General features: G+C 34.7%; 1 protein-coding gene across 1 annotated transcript in view; it reads right to left on the reverse strand.

Moving 5' to 3' along the window:
• Positions 1-20421, reverse strand: part of LOC121419232 (spastin-like) — a 56529-nt gene that overhangs the window by 8044 nt on the left and 28064 nt on the right. The window contains exons 4-6 of the mRNA XM_041613602.1: positions 8083-8240; positions 5737-5914; positions 3238-3377 (exon numbers count right to left, since the gene is read on the reverse strand). Coding sequence (XP_041469536.1) covers positions 3238-3377; positions 5737-5914; positions 8083-8240 — 476 coding nt within the window. The remainder of the gene's footprint in view (positions 1-3237; positions 3378-5736; positions 5915-8082; positions 8241-20421) is intronic.

The raw sequence follows: 20421 nt of genomic DNA on the forward strand, positions 1-20421 counted from the left end.
TACGTGTTTAGGGTCGAAATTGTCGGGATGATAAAACAAAATTAAAATGTTTTATAAAGGATGTCCTTTTTGCCTCAACACTTCGTGTTTAGAGTCCGATTTGCGCGAGGTGTAGAAGGTGGGGTCGTACTAAACCAAATAAGGTAAAGCCGACGACCGAAGGACCCGTAACAATAAAACATTCCTGTACTTGTTTAGGGGTTCATTTCAGGGAATATTTGCCAAGAGTATCGTTTTGTTTCCAATACTTGTTAAGGGTAGGGTTTCACACGCCAATACTTGTTAAGGGGTGCATTTTCAGAATATGGAAATTACGTGTTTATGGTGCTTTTCGAGACCCCATGGTCGCGCATGGTATCCACTCATGAATGGAAGTGGCCCCCCCGGGGAATTATCATTCTGTGTATTGTACCCCCGGGGTTGTACTGTAGCGTCATTTGTATATTTCATTGTTTTCATCAATCATATCTTCAAGTTCCAAAGGCACAAATTGGACTGACGACGAACTCAGGGCTCTGCTTGTGCTTTGGCCTGAAGCAAAAGCATCCCTTACCGGGATTCACAGAAATAAGACGATACGAATCCCTTTCAGCGGAATTGCGAGGGAGGGATTTCTACGGAGATGTCGCACCGCCTGTCGAGACAAAATTAACAGAATTCGTGCCCAGTACTACGGCTACCGAACACTTTCGATGAACCGACAAGATTTAATACAAGTAAACAAAAACAATACGAGGTACAATACACGGAATTCTGGAAGTAAAAGATTTATTTTTCGGAAGCCGAGTAAACGTTTCACAAACGATCTAGCGTTAGCTCGGGCGGCAGCAAAAATCTTGCAGCCGACTTGATCAAAGTTAGAAACAGGCGCGAAAATGTTGACCTATACTTCCTGGGTCAAACTGCGCACTGTGATGCGCACTGGATCGGCTCGAATTCAGGGAGAAACAGCGTTAGAAAGATGGTCGTTTAAACGCTGATTCTGTCGGATCGTGATTCATGTTGCTGTTTTGAATCATGATTCAAATCGTCATTCAAATCATGATTCTGGGTTGAGGTCGCATAAACGCAGCCTATCTGGGGGTAATAATAAATCTGTAAAGCACTAATTGATATCTTTCCAGCACGATCAGCACTAAATAAAAGAGGAACATTATTACCATACAGAGGTCCCAATTTTCTTGTTTGTCTATTCTTACATCATTGTTAATATCTCAACAAAGTTGCCAAGAAAACTATTAAAAAGCAACAACTTTCAGTTCCTGGGTTGGTTGACATACTGAATCTTATACCTTTTTCATAAACCCATCCTCCAATTAGCCGCCTAAGAGTAATGCGGATAATTCAATAAAAATTGCGTTCACAAACTCCGAAAATAATCCGCACTATTTTTACGAGCGCCCGTCCTGAAAAAGACGGATAATCGTCATGACAACTGGACACGCCCCCTCCGATGCGGTGGTGTTGGAAAAGGGTGACCTTGTGACCGCACCATGGCAATTATCCGCATTATTTGGAAATGTGTTCATAAAGTCAAAATCTTGTCCCGATGCTGCTATTATGCGGATAATAACAGCATCAAAATAATGCGGATAACTCTGGTCCTCCTCCGATTTTACGACCAAATTATGCTGCTATTAGCCGCATAATTGGGTTTATGAAAGGGGTATACACTTTGTGGGTAAATCATTTTTTTATTTTTTATTGACTAGATGATCTATCAAGTCTTGTACACTCAGAATCTCAACTCTTTCTCTTACGAAATGATGTCATTACATCAAAGTATAAAGCTGTCACAGCAGATTCATTTAGGGTAGCAATGATTTCCCTTTCTTGAAAATTGAAATTACTTAGAAACATGACCCCTGTCAACATCCCAGCAGCAAGTTACAACTGAACATCAATTCATTGTCAATGAATATATCCACATCATGTTCTTTTTTTCTTCCTTTAATTGTTTTTTCCTCTGGTAAAAAGTCATAACATCAATGCAGGCAAAAGAGTCCATAGTTTAATATATTGTACATGACAAAAAAAATCTTCAATATTTGGCAGTAGTTGAATAGAATCCATGAATATATAGATATAAAGCATGAAGCTTCAATGAGGGAAATTTACACAACACAGCATTTTACCAATCCAAAAAAAAATCCATATGTTCAAGTTCAAGATTTTCAAAATTGGCTGTTTGAGAGACGTGTTACTCATACACTCTTTTCTTCACCTCATTACTGATGTACAAATAACCTCTTCCACTAACTGACCATAAAATCCAGTGCTAAAGGCTTCTATCTAGGCAAGGGTCAATTACAAGCTTGCTAGCGTGTGCCCGGTAAGTGAAAATCAAATTAAGTGCTATCATTGAACCCACCAACCCTCTAGCTATCTCAGCGGTGGATACAAAGAAGTGATAAATAGAATATTACCATGAGACAACTGCTTGTACAGAAAGGCCATTATGAACAGGAAGGGAATTAGAAACAGACAATCAGAGGAATGCTAATAAATATATGTGTTGTATCGAAAAATAATGAACCAATCATATAGAAAATGTGTAATACAGATCATAATAGATATTATGAAGTTACCACAAGAGACTTAATCAAATAGATTAAAGTTTAATTTCTATTTTCTGTCAGTTGTTTCAGCAAATTACAATTATTGATACCTTGTCTGCATCATGCTTTCATTACTTTAGCCAATAGAGATAAGAGAGCAAAATAAATGTTTTGGTTCTTGCCATGGTAAAATAGTGGCATATCTAGAAGAGCAAGAGCGATGCATGTCCAAGGTGCCACTTTCAGAAGAGGAGGCATAAAAAGGCAAAAGTACATTGTAAAGAAACAAAATTTTGGAAGTGAAAATTACAAAACCAACTGGCATCAGGAGTTGAAAGGAAGTCCCGTTAACCGGTGCTTGTTTGTCTCAGATATCTAAAATGGTGCAGTTTCTGTGCTTATCCCATTTTTTTTCAAGATTAGATGCAATAAATTGCATTGAATTATGTACCTTAAAAGGAAAATCTTATGCAAAACTGACTGATGCTAAGCATAATTAACATGGCTTCAGCAGGGCAACTGTTATGTGTGTTTCAGGGAATAAATTCTAGCAAAGTACTCTTTACCTTACCTGGGTTGAGGGCAGCCCAATGTGGAGCAATTGTATGTATGTATGTAGGATCATACCTGTATATTTACAAGCTCCTGACAGAGAAAGGTTATGATTAAGTGATCTTACCAGCATTGTCTTGCCATTCCCTGGTGGTCCAAAGAGCAGTAGACCTCTTGCAGGTTCCCTGAGGCCTGTGAAGAGTTCTGGTCTTAAAGCTGGTAGGATCACTATCTCTTGAAGGGCTTGTTTTGCTGCCTCCTGTCCAGCTTTGGAAAGACAGACAGATTTGAACAAATATATGAAACATTTTACCTTCATTTCAAAGCTAACAAGTGGAATGCCTCTGGCCGTCTCACCTGCATCACGCGGTTCAATATAGCAGCAGTGCTGACTTTGAATACTACTCTAACTCGCACAAGATGTTCAGTGATACATGGTTACTCTTATGTCCACTTTTTATGAACTAGACCAATAAACTTACAGAGATATGATGGTTATTCAACAAAAAACCCCAACATGGCCAAAGTTCATTGACCTTACATGACCTTTGACCTTGATCATGTGACCTGAAACTCGCACAGGATGTTCAGTGATACTTGATTACTCTTATGTACAAGTTTCATGAATCAGATCCATAAACTTTCAAAGTTTTGATGGTAATTCAACTGATACACCCAATTCGGCCAAAGTTCATTGACCTTTGACCTTGGTCATGTGACCTGAAACGCGCACAGGATGTTCAGTGATATTTGATTACTCATATGTCCAAGTTTAATGAACTAGACTAATAAACTTTCAAAGTTATGATGGTAATTCAACAGATACCCCCGATTTGGCCAAAGTTCATTGACCCTAAATGACCTTTGACCTTAATCATGAGACCTGAAACTTGCACAAAATATTCAGTGATGCTTGATTACTATTATGTCCAAGTTTCATGAATCAGATCCATAAACTTTTAAAGTTATGATGGGAATTCAACAGATATCCCCAATTCGGCCAAAGTTCATTGACCCTAAATGACCTTTGACCTTGGTCATGTGATGTGAAACTTATGCAGGATGTTCAGTGATACTTGATTAACCTTATGTCCAAGTTTCATGAACTAGGTCCATATATTTTCTAAGTTATGATGACATTTCAAAAACTTAACCTCAGGTTAAGATTTCAATGTTGATTCCTCCAACATGGTCTAAGTTCATTGACCCTAAATGACCTTTGACCTTGGTCATGTGACATGAAACTTTAATAGGATGTTTAGTAATACTTGATTAACCTTATGGCCAAGTTTCATGAACTAGGTCCATATACTTTCTAAGTTATGATGTCATTTCAAAAACTTAACCTCAGGTTAAGATTTGATGTTGACGCCGCCGCCGCCGCCGTCGGAAAAGCGGCGCCTATAGTCTCACTCTGCTTCGCAGGTGAGACAATAAAAATTCAGCAATTGTATTGTTTATTTTAAACTTGTGATATATTAAAAACAGTGTCTTGACCCATTTCTGTACTCTTAAACTGGTCTTACTGATGAATTTACTATTTGTTTGCACATTATAACTGTTCTTTAAGGCTTGTTATATACATACATGTAGATAGAGAGGCCGAAAGCTCGGATTAAATTGTGGTCTATCAGCAACGTCAATTCGTCTTGACATTTTTTTGCCTAAGTATTTGGTACAAGACACAGAGTCATGTTAAGGAGTAGATGCCTGTTTACATTTGTACCTCATATATATATATATATGCTTTATAAGCTGAAGTGATCATATTGAACATGGGAAAGAAAAGGAAACTGAATACAAAACTTTTCCGAAAGATATTCACATTTTTTATCTTTCATGTTACCATTAACATAGATGACTGAATAAAAAAAATTTTACTTTCAAAGAAAAAAAAAATGCAATGTATGTTAGCACATACAAGTTTGAAGTATAAAAGTACAAATAAAAAAGCCCCATATCCCAATTATCTTTTGACGTCGTTATTTTAGGAATTGTAATTATTTCAAGAATCCTTAGTAAATTACTAACTTCAGAAGAAGTTACCTTACAGTATCAGTCTCTCCTTGTACCTCATTTCAAGGCTAAGTAGCTGGAGTGTTTCTGCAAGTCAGGTATCATTTCATGCGCATTTACATATCAGAGCGAGAAATCAATACTTACAGCACACAGCTGATGGTTCAATGTAATCTACGCCATGACTGGTAGAAACAAACCAATACATAATGAGTAATAGTAGAAACCAATACTACAGGGTTATCTTTGTAGGAGATTCGAGAGATGCCAGAGAGGATGGATAAAAAAGAATAAAAATAGTCATTTAACTTGGTCACTACTGAATCCTGTAATTTTCATTGGGCTATCTTGAGGATCATCGTATTCCAGTAGGCAATTGGTTAACGGTCAATATGATTGTAAGGGATTAGTTTAAAGGGGAGATAATAAGGGAGAGAGGAATGAGGGAAGACAGGTAGGGAGAAGCGAAAGACAGGAAAACAAATAGATAATTCAGAAAAGAGACATAGAATCCGTGGCATATGTGTAATAGGGGGAAGCAAGAGTGCACATCCTGGAACACCAGTTTCAGAAGGGTGGGGGTGCACAAAAGGTGCAATATTATGCTTACCAATATCATTAAATGTAACCTTAGGTCCACTGTCTAAGATCTCATCTAATATTCTATTAGCAAGCTTAGAATCCACATTCTTCAATCTTGATATAGTCTGTTTCATATCTTTGACAGGAGGAATTGATCTGGTTGGTGATCGGAGATCCTTCTTTCCTGTTGAGGTGTGACCTTTGACCTGCAGTGGATATGGTGCAAATTATATCAATTTGTTAATGTAAAAGATCATTATCTACAATTATTTCCCAGTTATTATCTGATTAGTTTTTCACTTTTACTGAAAGCTGACCACCAAAAATTGAGCCGGTTTTAAAATGCCTTCCAAATGCTAACATAAACATTGCAATGTTACACTATCAGGTAAGCTAGCCTTGATACAAAGATGACTCATATTTTTCTTTGTGTCACTTTTTACAAGATTAATTGCTTCAAAGTACAATCACTTTGTCATAGCATGAATGATGTTTGTACTCATGTGATGACCTATCTGTTTCAATGTCATCTTAATCATGACATGATGACGGATGAATGTGACTATTAATCACATGATCTTGGAGTCACCTGATTGTCACAATTCAAGTAAATTGATTGGTGTACAATATTTCACATTCACTCATCAACTGAGAGATAAAAATGAAGATATCTAAAATCCTAATTCATGAATTTCTTTATCAAACGTTTGCTACTATTCTTTTAGCCAAAAAAAAAAAACTTCCAAGTTTCCATCAATGAAATAACATTATTTCAGCCTTGAAATAAAAGCTTGTAAAATTGTATTTTTTGTTATTGATCAGACCAGAGCTCATTCAGTCAGATTAATCTACATATAAAAAAATACAGTTTCATTTTCTTGTAAACAAATTCACTATCAAAAGCAATCTTATTATCCTATTCAACAATAACCCCAGCACAAGAGACATACCATTTATATAATGAATAGTTTTTGTTTTGTTGGCAACTTTTCCTTATGTTATGCCAATATCAATTACTTAGAAGTGAATGCAGTTCATTTTACATATGATCCTTGTAAATAAAACATATCAATCAATGACTAAACTTGAGTGACTTGGCGATGTTGTTTCCTCACAAATTAAGTTACCATGGCAACAAGTTTATCTCTTCTAAACTTGGCATTATTCAAGAATATATTATAAAGAAGCACACAGAAGGGTACCCTATATGAGTTCAAGGTGATAGATAGTTTTATTCAGAATCAATGCATTTCAGACTTTCAGTGAATACTGTGGCATATCATAAAAAGGAAACCTAACACCTTGTAATATATCATGAAAAAAGGCTTAAAAATACCTACAGAGAAAAAGATAAAAAGAAAGAAAAATTCACCTACTGCTATTCTGGTCATTGGTTAATATTTGTTGACGTTTCAAACAACCATAACACTACTTGCAATGACATTTCTCAAGGCATGTGTGCTTTCTGCCACTTCCTTTCTTCCTTCCTTCAAATCATAATCCTACCAAACTCTAACAGGAACCTTAATCTCTTCCTTAGCATCAAACTGATTCCCAAAGCTCAAGCTAAGAATTGAGAGAGAAGATCCCATCTCTGTGACTCATCCTACCCTGGATCTTTAGCCTTTCAAATCTACCAAGATCAACCATTATCATCATCCATCTTGATAATTAATACTCATCAAAACCCACTACTAAGGTTGGGATCTTTATGAATGTCATCATGTCTGTTTGTCTTTGGGTCTCCTACACTGTCTCTTGTTGACGGAAATTGAGCCATTTGGCCAGATTTCTCTGTGAAATTCAATTTCCTGCATGAGTGTTGCCTGGAATGAAATGTTTTATTGCTTTCTACATAAAGCATGCTTGAATGTAAGTGTAATACTGTCAAGGAATGACAATTTGATCGCTAAATAACTTGTTTGTTTCAAACATTACAAACATATTTCAATATGTTATTTGAAAATATTATGATTTTTTTGGCTTCTTGTAAAGGGTCTCTAATAACATAAAAACAGCACAAACAGTAGTCAAATAAATGAAAAACTATCCAACACATTAATATATATAGTCACTTCCATTTGTAATGTCCTTTTCATTTATCACTATTTTTTTTCATAGACAAGCTACAAGGTCCCCAACGATTCACTAACAGATATGTTTCTTGACTGTGTGAAACTCATTAAAAAGATACATTTTCCTTGTAAACATTAATCATCCCATAACTATTTCTCAAGGTAGATGGAAATCTGATAAGAACCTAGTACTGTGCTTAAGAAGGTAAAAACAGTTTTATTACTACTAAGCATTACATGTTTTATCCTAAACTAAACTAGAAATCTATGTAACAAATATATCAAATTTTGTTAACTACCTTGGGTTGTGATGGAACAGAAGACTCTGGAAGTGAATCTGATCTTGGTAAATGAGGTAGAGTTCTAGCAGGACTCCTAGTTCTATTGCTATTCTTGGATGATATACCTGTGGTTGCTTTGTGAAGTAGCTTTGGAGATGATCGGTGTGATGCTTCTCCTATGAAAGAAATTAGAATTCAAGAAATAAAAGGTTATTTTATTTCTCAAATAAAACCATTTAAAAGTATAATGTGGAAAACATGAATTCTTCTTTTTATTAAGAATCAGTCAAGTTAAATTCCTAGGAATTCAAGTTAATAGAGAGAAAATTGAAATCCGTACATAAACATACAATGTAACAAAGGACCTTTCACATGGAAAATTTGTACTGTAATTTGAATGAAACTTAACTGGAATTCACCTCCGGAGTAGAATTTGAATTCCAGTTTTTTCCATTTCTAATCTGAAGCTACAGTTAAAAAAAGAACATCCATTTATGAAACGTACTTTCAGTACAGAAAGCAAAAATCTTTTCATTCAGAAAATGAGTAATGTATCTTGGAGTGTTAAAAGCTCTGATCCCAATGAAGAATACAATATGTTTTTACAAAAATTTCAAACCATTTACGAATTATGTTTTCCATTGAAACGTTTTGTGAAAAAGAAATTTAAAAATAAACCATTTTTTACTAAATCATTTCGAAAGCTATGTAATAAAAAATGTTGTTTATATAAAAAATATCTAAAAGAAAAAACTCAAGAAAATTTTGTTAAAAATGAGAAATACTGTAAATTATGAGATCAAAAAGGCTAAAAGGGTATATTTTAAAAGCAAATTTGAAAATGCTGCAGGTGATATGAAAAATACATGGAAGGTCATCAACAATGTATTAGGGCGGAGTGTGAAAAAGACTGTTATACCAAGTGCAATTCAGTATAATGATGAAACAATAAATGGGACAGGTGCAATATGCAATGCTTTTAATAAATATTTTGTAAACATAAGTCACTATCTTCTTCTTTTACTGATTCTGGGGACTTTTTGCAATATGTAAATAGAAATGAATCATCAATGTTTTTTACTCCATGCACACCCAAAGAAATCATTGATATTGTTTTGAAGTTTAAGAGTGGAAAGAGCCCCTGGCTTTGATGGAGTACGTGGTGAATTGGTTAAAAGTGTTATTCATATTTTATGTCATCCTTTATGTGAGATAATCAATTTATCTCTGAATACTGGTATTGTACCTGACAAATTAAAAATCGCCAAAGTCATTCCAGTTCATAAAAGTGGATTAAAAGATAGTATATCTAATTACAGACCTATATCTATTTTCCCTTTGTTTTCTAAAATCTTAGAGAAATGTGTGTATATACGTGTATATAAATATTTATTCTTGGACAAGTGCAATATCATTACTCCAAAGCAGTTTGGTTTTCGTGCAGGTCACTCTACATCTTCTGCCATTATCGAGTTAATACACAAAGTATCAATTGCCTTTGAAAAAAAAGAAGCAATGATTGGGTTGTTTTTAGACCTTAGTAAGGCCTTTGATTCTCTGGATCATAATATTTTATTAAAAAAGTTAGAGAGATATGGATTTAGAGGTGTTGTATTTGAATGGTTTAAAAATTATTTAAGTAATCGTAAACAGTATGTATTATTAGATGAATGTGAATCTCAGATGATGACAGTAAGGTGTGGAGTGCCCCAAGGCTCAATATTAGGCCCATTATTATTTCTTTTATTTGTAAATGACTTGTGCAATATTTCTGAACAATTTGAGCCAATATTATTTGCGGATGATACTAGTGTGTTTATGTCCCACCATGATATCATTACTCTACAAAATAACTTGAATACTGAATTTGACAAACTGGTAGTCTGGCTTAATAATAATAAACTTGTACTTAACATAAAAAAACAAATTTCATGACTTTCACAAAAAAAACATATTGATGCAACCCAAATAAAATTAAAAATCAAAGACTCTTTCATATGTCAAGTCAAACAGACAACTTTTTTAGGGGTAACTATTGACAATAAACTAACATGGAATGAACACACTAGTGTCATCTGCAATAAAATATCCAAACGTATTGGTTTATTTTATAAACTGAAATCTTTTCCCAAAGAAACTCTAATGATCTTATACAACACATTGATATTGCCACATATGTATTACTGTATTCTTACATGGGCATGCTCTAGTATGCAAAATACTAATAGACTTTTTGTGCTGCAAAAGAAAATTATAAGACTTGTTTATCACAGCCAATACCTTGCCCATACCAGCCCTATATTCTTTAATCTAAAGACTCTGAAAATGCCTGATATATATGTTTACCAATGTGCAATATTCATGTATTTATGTATCCACAAATTATTACCAACATCTATCATATCATATTTCCAACTGAACAGAAATATCAAACTAGGCATTCAAACAATTTTCATTTTCCCTTAACAAAAACTTCAACTTACCAAAATACAATTTTTTATAAGGGTCCATTAATTTGGAATGAATTACCATTTACAATAAGACAGAGTCCAACGCTGAATACTTTTAAAAGAAAAATGAAATTTTTACTATTACATAGGTACCTTTAAATTGTAACAGTTTGATATTTTAAATAAGAATGTATGTGTGTGTGTGTTTGCTGGTGTTTGATTATGAATGGTGTATGTGTGCTGATGTGAATGTATGGGTGTTAGATTTAAATGTACTGTTTTCAATTCATTTAAATTTGCTATTCTTAATCAACAATTCAATTTTTAATCTTCTTATCTGTATGGAGATTGGCTTTTTATATAAGGCTCTGCCTTTCTGCCTCTCCTAATACTTTCATTTGTATTGTTTGTTTTTATATGTTTTCTTTATACTCCTTTATATGTGTGTATATATCTACATTGTTTATATGTTTTTTAATGAAAGTATTGAATAAATGAAATGAAATGAATTTGTGATTAGCATTCGTGATTTTAGTTTGGTTTCACACGAGCTAAAAATTTGTCATTAATCTTATTTTTTACCGGAATCATCATTCCAATTACATTTTATTTTATTTCTCTAAATAATAGAAAGAAATAGTGTTACGAAACCCATGCAATTATGTTTTACAAAAAAATTGTCTGATACTTATGGTGGTATACAACTTAAAGAATATAGACAACCAAGTTGATGTGACTATCAGCTTGAGTTTTACACCTTTACAGCAGGTTTTCACATTGTGTGAACATCACACCATATCACCTGTACTCTCTCTATCCATGATTGATATACGATCTGTAATATTCCAAGAGGAGAAGTAACTCAGTTCTCAATCAGTCTCTCATCCCAAAACTCTCTTTTTATTCATCTCTGTGTCTGTTCATCTGTTTCTCTCTGTGATCCTACCTCTTTATTCAATGCTCTCTTTTTCCACCACAGAGAAGGATTCCAATTTTCTACATAAAAAAACTAAAATTTATTTCGCCCCAAACCGAATGATTTTAATGAAATGTGCTAGGGGGTAGATATTCAAATAATCCAATATCCAAGCACTCCACCCCTTTTCATACTTTCTTCTTCCCGAGTCTGGCTTATTACAGATGTCTTCAGTCATTCTGTTTCTCTCCATACTTTTATTCACACATTCTTGAGCTCTCAGCTCTCACTTCTGAAATCCATACTGTCCAAGTTCATCACCGATAGAATTCACAAACCCCAATCTGAGGTTTGCCTGAGGATAGGATGACCAGTCATCAATCACAACTCCATTAACACCACATCACACATTATCACCTGCTTACTATCAATGGACACCACCCCATTATTATTACAGATACCCTCAATATTTTAGTCAAATGAGTTAGTAGTTGTATCATGCTTGGTGTAATCTTGTCAGCAAATTTTTGCCACAAAATATAAATCACTTAATCTGAAGATATGTATATATATATATTTACAATTATTCGTTATTTTGAGAAGGGAATATAGAAGAATTAATTAAACTAAAATGGGTTTTGAGGAAAACAGGGTTTAAGGAATACAGGTATTAACCTGATGTGCTGAACCAAGGTCACCTATGTCCAAAACACTAGAATTACATAGATCAATTGACAACACATTAATTATGTACTCCTCTGTAAAAAAATAATAACTGCCACCCCTAACCTCAGATAAAAAAAATCAAATTATACCATTTAAAAGCCTGGTATATTATTATCACAATTGCTCTTATACCTAAATATGAAATCTATATAAATGGTATACTTTTCATGATTTGAATGAATATATTTGTATGAATAATCCTAAAACATTCAATCAAAATATGTAGAATACACCCTTATAATTAGCTTTTTCTCTTCACTCTCTCAGTTTCACATACTTTTGAACATTGAACATTCTATCCCACTGATAGGAAATAAAATCCTGAACGCTTAAGGTGCACAAGCACCGGCTACCTTGGACATGATGGTGGTGTGCACTCCAGTTCCTACCACCAGAGCATGGGTTTGTTAGCATCAAATCTCTTTCAATAGGAATTGATTCACAGCTCGTTGCAATTTTGACTTCCCTTGAGAGATGGACCAATAACTGGTGACATCATCAACGCCCAACCCTCTTCCAATGCACAATTAAGCGCAAACATTTATTAAATAGAATAACTGGTTCTGATATGGTGTGGGAGAAAGAATGGATGGGAGGGTGGGGGGCTCAGATCCAATGCACAACTAAGTGTAAACATTTATCAAGATGGAATAACTGGTTCTCATATTGTGTGGGAAAGAATGGATAGGACGCTCTACAGGACGGGATCTAAGATCCAATGCACAACCAAGCGCAAACATTCATCAAGATGGAATGACTGGTTCTGATATGGTGTGGGAAAGAATGGATAGGAGGGTGGGGGGCTAAGATCCAATGCACAACCAAGCACAAACATTCATCAAGATGGAATGACTGGTTCTGATCTGGGGTAATGGATGGGGAAGAATGGATGACATGGGGGGGGGGTCTCACTTCCAACGCACAACCAAGTTCAAACATTCATCAAGATGGAATGACTGGTTCTGATCAGATGGAAAGAATGTGATGTTGTGATGAATGTGATGAATGGATGTTGGATGAGGTAGATGATGAGGATGCAGCATCAATGCCCAACCCACTTCCAAATTCTAGTGCACAATCAAGTGTACACAATAATATGGAATGAGGTCCTGATCTAGTGAATTGGAGGAATGGGAAGGGTACAAGAATCTCCTTCACTGATTACCAATATGCTGTCACATCAGGTGTGAAGATTACCAAGATGATTGGTCAAGCAATAATAAATGGGGAAGATGTTGAAGGAGAGGGAAGGGTGTGGGTGCCACCATGGTATCATCACACCTCAATGCACAGTGTAAACACACCTGCACTCATTTGAATTGATGTCATCCCTTTACATCGTTCTCTTGCATCTCAGTACATTCACCTCGATCTTACTCTCTTGTGTTGCCATGGTTACCGATATGGTTGAATCCTTACTCCACTCTGTTTGACAACCTAAGTATATTTACATTCAATCTCCATATTGTAGGAATAATGCACCTTTCATGGATGGGTGAAGGAATTATTCTTTGAGTCAATTTTAGATTCCTCTCTCTCTGCAAATTTGATGCATATTATGCCTTATTCTGATAAGAAGCAGCATTTTTGTGACAATTCTTTTTTTTTTACTCCACAGCCACTTAAAGCTGGTATCAAATTTGGTACAGCTTAAGAATATTGAATTTTAAAACTTAAATTCCCTGTCGGATAGAATGAAAGAGTATATAACAAATCATGTGCTATTAGAAAGATGTGACTTTAAATCCAACATTCAAGCACAAAATTTACAATCAAAACATCTTAATAAAAAAGGTAAATCCTGCCTTAAATAATTTTAATATTTTTATCATAAAGTATAATCTCAAGCATGAATTGATAATCTTACAGCTTTCATAAATGCGATTACTAAATTTGTAAAATTAATGTTTGAAAGGCCTTTACTTGAAAAAAAAGATGGCATGTCAAAATAAAAATACAAATGTATATAAAGAACCAGTCAATATAATAGTCACTACATCTTTGCAAGATTAATTCATTATAAAGTGACATTTATGGATGTTGGTTTACTACCAAACTTCTAGATAAGCATTTCTACAATTGTGTAGTATTTCATGTTACATCTTATACCTGTCAAAGATCAATAACTGACACATTATCATTTATGTAGTTGAATGGAAAATATGTTGTGTGTATTAATTTAATGTTTCTATGATTGTCAAGCTAATTCTCCATGAAGTACCACACCCGCCCCCTAATCCCATTTATATCTTTCCTGCCTCCGAAATTCTTTAATAATGATAGATTTTGAGCATGATGAAGGAGGATACTGTCTTTCAGCTGGTAGTTTCTAATCTTCATTAGATCACACATGAATGTACCTCTACTACAGGTCAAGGCCATGTTCAGTGAGCAGAGGCATTTTATTCTCCCTTCCTTTTTTCATTACATCTCTTCCTCTGTGTGACATCCCTATATGCCATTGAACATTCAAGAAAGAGAGATTGTTCTGAAAATAAAATGCTATAAATATCCTGAGATGATCCCTTGCACTGTTGATGGTCCCATGGTAAGGATTAATCAATTAGGATGGCAAGCCTCTTCCTCACTCACACAACACTTCAAGGGATTAGGAGTTCAACAGAGCCCTAGCAACAACTTTAATCACCCAACCCTGAACCTAGACATATCATCATATGTGAGATGATATACATGTATACTGGCAAAGTTAGTCACAAAAGGACTGTAAAAATAAAAGGCAACAATAATACTACAATTACCTTAATGAAGAGCGAGTTAAGTTTTCTATAATCCACAATATGACAATGACATATTTATCATATTGTTTTTAAAGGCCATGGAAATAGGTTATGAATGCATATATATTCAGCAAAATCTAAAGGAAAAAAAGTGATTAGTTTTTCATGAAGCTAACATAATTTTGGTTGCATTAGATGCCATTTAAAGACACCATAAATATTTGGAATAAATTCAATCATGCTATGAATGTTACATCAGTTACGAGATGGGACTAGAAACAATCAACTCTTAAAATTTAAATAACATGGGGAGAAAAACTTCTCCACACAGTCCACACATCAGAGATTTATAATCAAATCAATGTTTCTTACTTCAAACCCTGGCTACTATCAAGTACCCTCTTGGTAGCTTCACTCCTGAGGTCAACTTATAAATAAGAGCGTAATCTCGTAAACACGATTTCACTTGATAAGTATCTCTTCTCCCACCAAGAAACGCTTGAGTGAGATCAAAGTTTGAGATTGCATAATTCAGTTTGCCATCTTGAATGTAGATCTCCTTTCAAGGTCCCTTAGGAATCTCCTGGAACAGATTTACACTGAATTGTCTGATATATTGGGAATCCCTCGAGCAAGGCATGTTTATACTGAGATGTTTATCAGAGAGGCAATTCATTTGGCAGGAAGATGTCTCTATTTCCCTGAATATAGGGGAGACATTGTGATTCATGAAAGAATGATTGCATGAGGAAACACCCTGATAGATTGCTTTGTTCAAAACAGGAAATTTCAGATGCACTGTGCATACCAAGAAGTAGGAGCCTATTATGGGAAAACAATATTGTACATATTTCTGCTTCATTTACTATATTGTTAATAAGTTCCCCTTGGATCTAGGAAAAGTAGATCACCTAAAAATTCTTGAGTTCTTAAACTTGGGTTTCATTTTGAAGAGCTCGCCAATTTGTAACATCTCAACCCAACACTATGCAAATCCCTATTGTCTTGAGGCCAACAAGTTGTGCAAAAATCAAGTGTAACTTATGTCTCTTAACCCTACATCCTTTGGAATATACATCAGCGTTCAAACATTGAAGCATGAAGAAAGCAATGTTGATTGAGATTGATACAAAGATATTTTCTGATATTGCCAGCCCATCAGAATAATAACCATCCATGTCTGTGTCATCACTACATCTTGACATTGTTAGAAACACAGAAAGGAGATGGGGGAAGGGGGGGGGGGTGGAAAGGAGAGTACTTCGAGGCAGATCCCTTTGCAGAGTGTTTTTTCATACCATTTCCTGATAATATGAAACCTCCTTGGTATGATTAATGAATTTCGAGCCACCAGTAAGCAAGCTTTTCCTTTGCCTATGAACCTGACTAGTGAGCCGACAGTCGTCCTTCAGGCATCCCTCAGGCAATGGCAATGATTCATAACCTGTACTCCTTGTGTTTCGTTTAGAACAATAGTTGCTGGGTGAAGGGGAAGTGATGGGGTCGTAGAGCGCAAGGCACCGGTGAGAGGATGCCCTCAATGCTTCAGACAGAAACTGAGGAAGCCAAGATTGAATTCAGGCTAGTAGAATTACCAGCAGACATCTTATCAAACCAACACCCATCTCTTAGCACTGAAACTCTTACATAAAGAGTTATTTTCATGTATTATTCATCTTCTTTGAATAACAACAAATCATAACCATTACCAATTAAAAAAGAGAGAAACATTTTGGATTCTTAGGAAAATTGGATAAAAACAAACTTTATAACATTCAAACTCAAACAATCCTAACCCACTCTCATAAAAAAAATTAAACAAGGCAAAATGCTGCAACTACAAAATAATTGTTTTTATATCATCATTAAATTTATTGTCATCCTCTGAAAAAAAACAAATGTTATCCCATAAATGCCATAATGAAAAAGAATGTGACCATTTTAAATCATTATTAATTCTGTTCATTCTAAGGAAATATATGAAATAGAAGCTGAGAAACATCGATTCCTGCTCGAAGCCTGATATCTTATTTCTGTTTCTCCAACATCTATTTATTGAAGTACCCTCAGAAGGGATCAATGGAATAACATGTTTAGCAACCTGAGTACATGGTTTGAGAATAAATCAAGTAATGCTAGATAAAATCAATCATTCATGCTATTTCATGTTTAGAATGAGGTCCACAAATATACTCAGAAATATGATACATGTAAGACTGTAGGCCATACAAGGGGTACAAAAATATAATGTGCTTCATGAAATTTTGATTGTGTTTACAAATAATACACTAGACTTGTTAAGTGAAAACCAATAAATTCATTTTGCTACATGTATTTTCATCTAAAATTATGATATGTTTGAAAATCAGAACTGAATCAAAGGAATTTCTCAAAAGCAGCACAATGTATGCCTGCATCTGCTTGTCACAAGACCCCATCATATATGCATTCTACAGGAAGAAATGGGCAAGCAAGCACATATCTGGTAATGATTTTGTAATGTAATGCGACAGATTAGATACAAACACGACCTCCTATATTCTATGAAATCTTGCCTGATGAAATTCTCAAATTTGCCCAAGCTCATCTTACTTCCCCTCCATTTCCTTTGATTGATCTCACGTTGACTCATACGCTGGACTACGCTTCATAGGATCTTGGTCAGAGAGTCAAACTCATCTTAAATGTGACGTTTAGAAAGAAAGTGACGTCAGCTCTAGGGACGAGACATTGCAAGATGGCTAAAAAGATTTAGAGGGAAAATAATTTGATCACGCACAACGCTACTGGAAAGATTAGGAGCAGAAAATCACAATTCAAGGATGCAATGTGATTTGGCGAAAAATAAGGAAAAGTTAAATGAAAACATACAGCATACATATGTATATATTCAATAACATGGAATTCTTGTCATTTATATTTTCTAAGCAATTAATTTCTATCAATTGCTTTGAAATGAATATAAAAGGTGAGAGATAAAAGGGCTGCAGAAAGGAAACTCTTTCATGGTATTTCACATAGGTTCTCCATGTTCTCCTTTCTCATACTTATGACTATATCAATTAATTCTATTAAACCTAATTCAAGTGTATTTTCATTCATTCTCTGTATATCCCATGCACACTGTAATCACTTAATGACCAAATTCAATAATCATAAAATGCATTTAATGACATTTTAAAATTATAACCAACACTGATTTTTGCTTTCAAAAAGTTCCAACTCCCTTGAATTTCAAATCTGTATTACAGCCTATGAGAGTAAGTTATCTAGTTCCCCCTAAAAAAATTATTGCAGACAATACAATACTTTCTTTTTTTTACAAAAACTGAGTTTTCATGAACAAAGTTTCTAAATGAACATGTATCTTAATATTATTAATAAATTGCAGCTAACAGATAATTAAGGCTTTCACTTTGAAAGTAATACATTATGGAACAATAAAGCTCTTAGAGGAAAGAAGAGCATGAGTGTGTTGAACTTGGAAGTGAGCGTATGGAGACAGAGCACCTGCTATTCATTCATGAGAGGTCTTTAGGGATATCAAGAGAAACAGCAATCCTTTTAAGAGGTATCCACACCACCCTGATCAGGAAAAATATCTGTAGGTCACAAAAACTTGCTTCAAAATAGCTAATAACTATTTAATGCATTCATCCCATTCCGAATCAGGTAAAGTTCATCAGAGTTCAACAAGAAGTTGCAATTCTGTAGGGGGAATTTTTATTCTTTGATTGTTAACTCCCTGATGAAATAAAAGTCTTTGAGACTTGCTTTACACTAAAAGTAACACTGCAATTTTGGAGAAATTTCACAGGAATTTCTTGTTATGTCAAAAAGTATATTATACAGGTATTATTTCCCAGTGATATTACAAATACTTTGCTTCCAAGCTGGCAAAGCCACTGGTATCTTCTCAGAAGACAGGTGTGTGTGTGCCTTGTCTATTCTTTAAGAATTCAGCAGTTTCTTAGTGCTATCCCTTCTCAGAGGCCTCATTGATTGAGAAAGACCGAAAGCTCTACATCATTGTCAATCGTATGGCTAATATTGTCAGTCTTCAGGTACACATCCTTTTTACAGAGAATCTTTGGCTGCTGGTGACTATGCAAATTGTCCTTTTACTCTCCCTCTTAGTGATTCTGTGTGAGTATTTTCATACCTCATCTGAATCACTGAATCTTTGATGAAGAAAATACCAATGTTGGCACACCTTACTATCTTATATGAAGAATGACTTTCATAAACTTGCTTGTTACATTGACATAAAAAAAATCATTCTTATTTTCACTGAAACTGTTTATCCTTTATAAAATGCATTAACAATCATGGTAAAAATTGTAGAATATCACGTGTGATATAGGCCCTGTATTTCGGCAGAAAGGGCAATGTTTCATTTTCAAAATCATAGACATTTAAGACAAAACTTAAGACAAAATCAATTCATGAGAAAGAAAATATTTAAAGATGATTTTAATATAAAATACAATTTACACAAAATAGCTTTCTACTCTTGTGGTCTTCTATTACCGAAATATCTCCAAGTGCACTAGAAATACCAGATTCTGACTTGCTTACACATGTCTCAATGCCCTAGACAACATTATTCAAGCAAGTGCTAAGCACACTAAATATTTTATTATAAGCCATTTTCTTTGTATAACATGTATAAAACCATCCATTCCAGTATGATGAAATGCTGATAGGAATCTAAGAAAAAAATCTGGGCAAGTTACCAACCCTGGGCTGCTCATCACAATGCACAAACCTAAGGCTAACTTCACTCAAGTCTCTCTTGAATGTCTTTGAAAGGTTGGCACTTCTTACCAAGTGACTTCATGAGAGTCAATGCATTTCTTCCGTTTGTATGCTAGGTTCAAGTGGGCAATGATGTAAATTGCCCTGTAGAGATTTATACACAGATATTGATTGACATGATTGACATTAAACAGTCAATGGCAATGAATTTTCTCATCTTAATAAAATACAATGATGATTTTTTGTAAAAGAGCACTAAATGAATATAATAATGTCTTGGGCAAAAAATAAATTGGGACTAAATATATTTTTATTTTCAAGTGTTGTATGATCCTTAAAGGAGAAATATATTGATTATGAATGTGGTCTTATTATATATCAATGGAAAGGTAATGATGTGGGGATCATCAGTGGGTCATTCAAAAATACCGATAATAATACAAAAAGGTGAAAATCGCCGATTAAAAAACGCTAAAATGCCCCTCCGAAATATGCCTCGCATCGGTCTCTGAATTGACTGGAATTTGATGACGTCACTGTCTGTACGAGAGGCGTGATTGGCTCTCCCACGTGAAGCTCCACTTGCATGCAAAACCTGTTGCGTGGGTACGTTTTCTCCACACTGTCACTGAATACTTCTATCACGAAATGAAAGAAAACCCAGAATTTTATCTAGATTTGGATTTTCAAATTGATGATTTTAAAGATGAAGAGAATGATGATGAAGTGAACAACACAGTGAGGTAGTTGGAGGTAAATAATGGGGGAA

This window comes from Lytechinus variegatus, chromosome 7, assembly GCF_018143015.1.
Source record: "Lytechinus variegatus isolate NC3 chromosome 7, Lvar_3.0, whole genome shotgun sequence".
NCBI classification, from domain to species: domain Eukaryota; kingdom Metazoa; phylum Echinodermata; class Echinoidea; order Temnopleuroida; family Toxopneustidae; genus Lytechinus; species Lytechinus variegatus.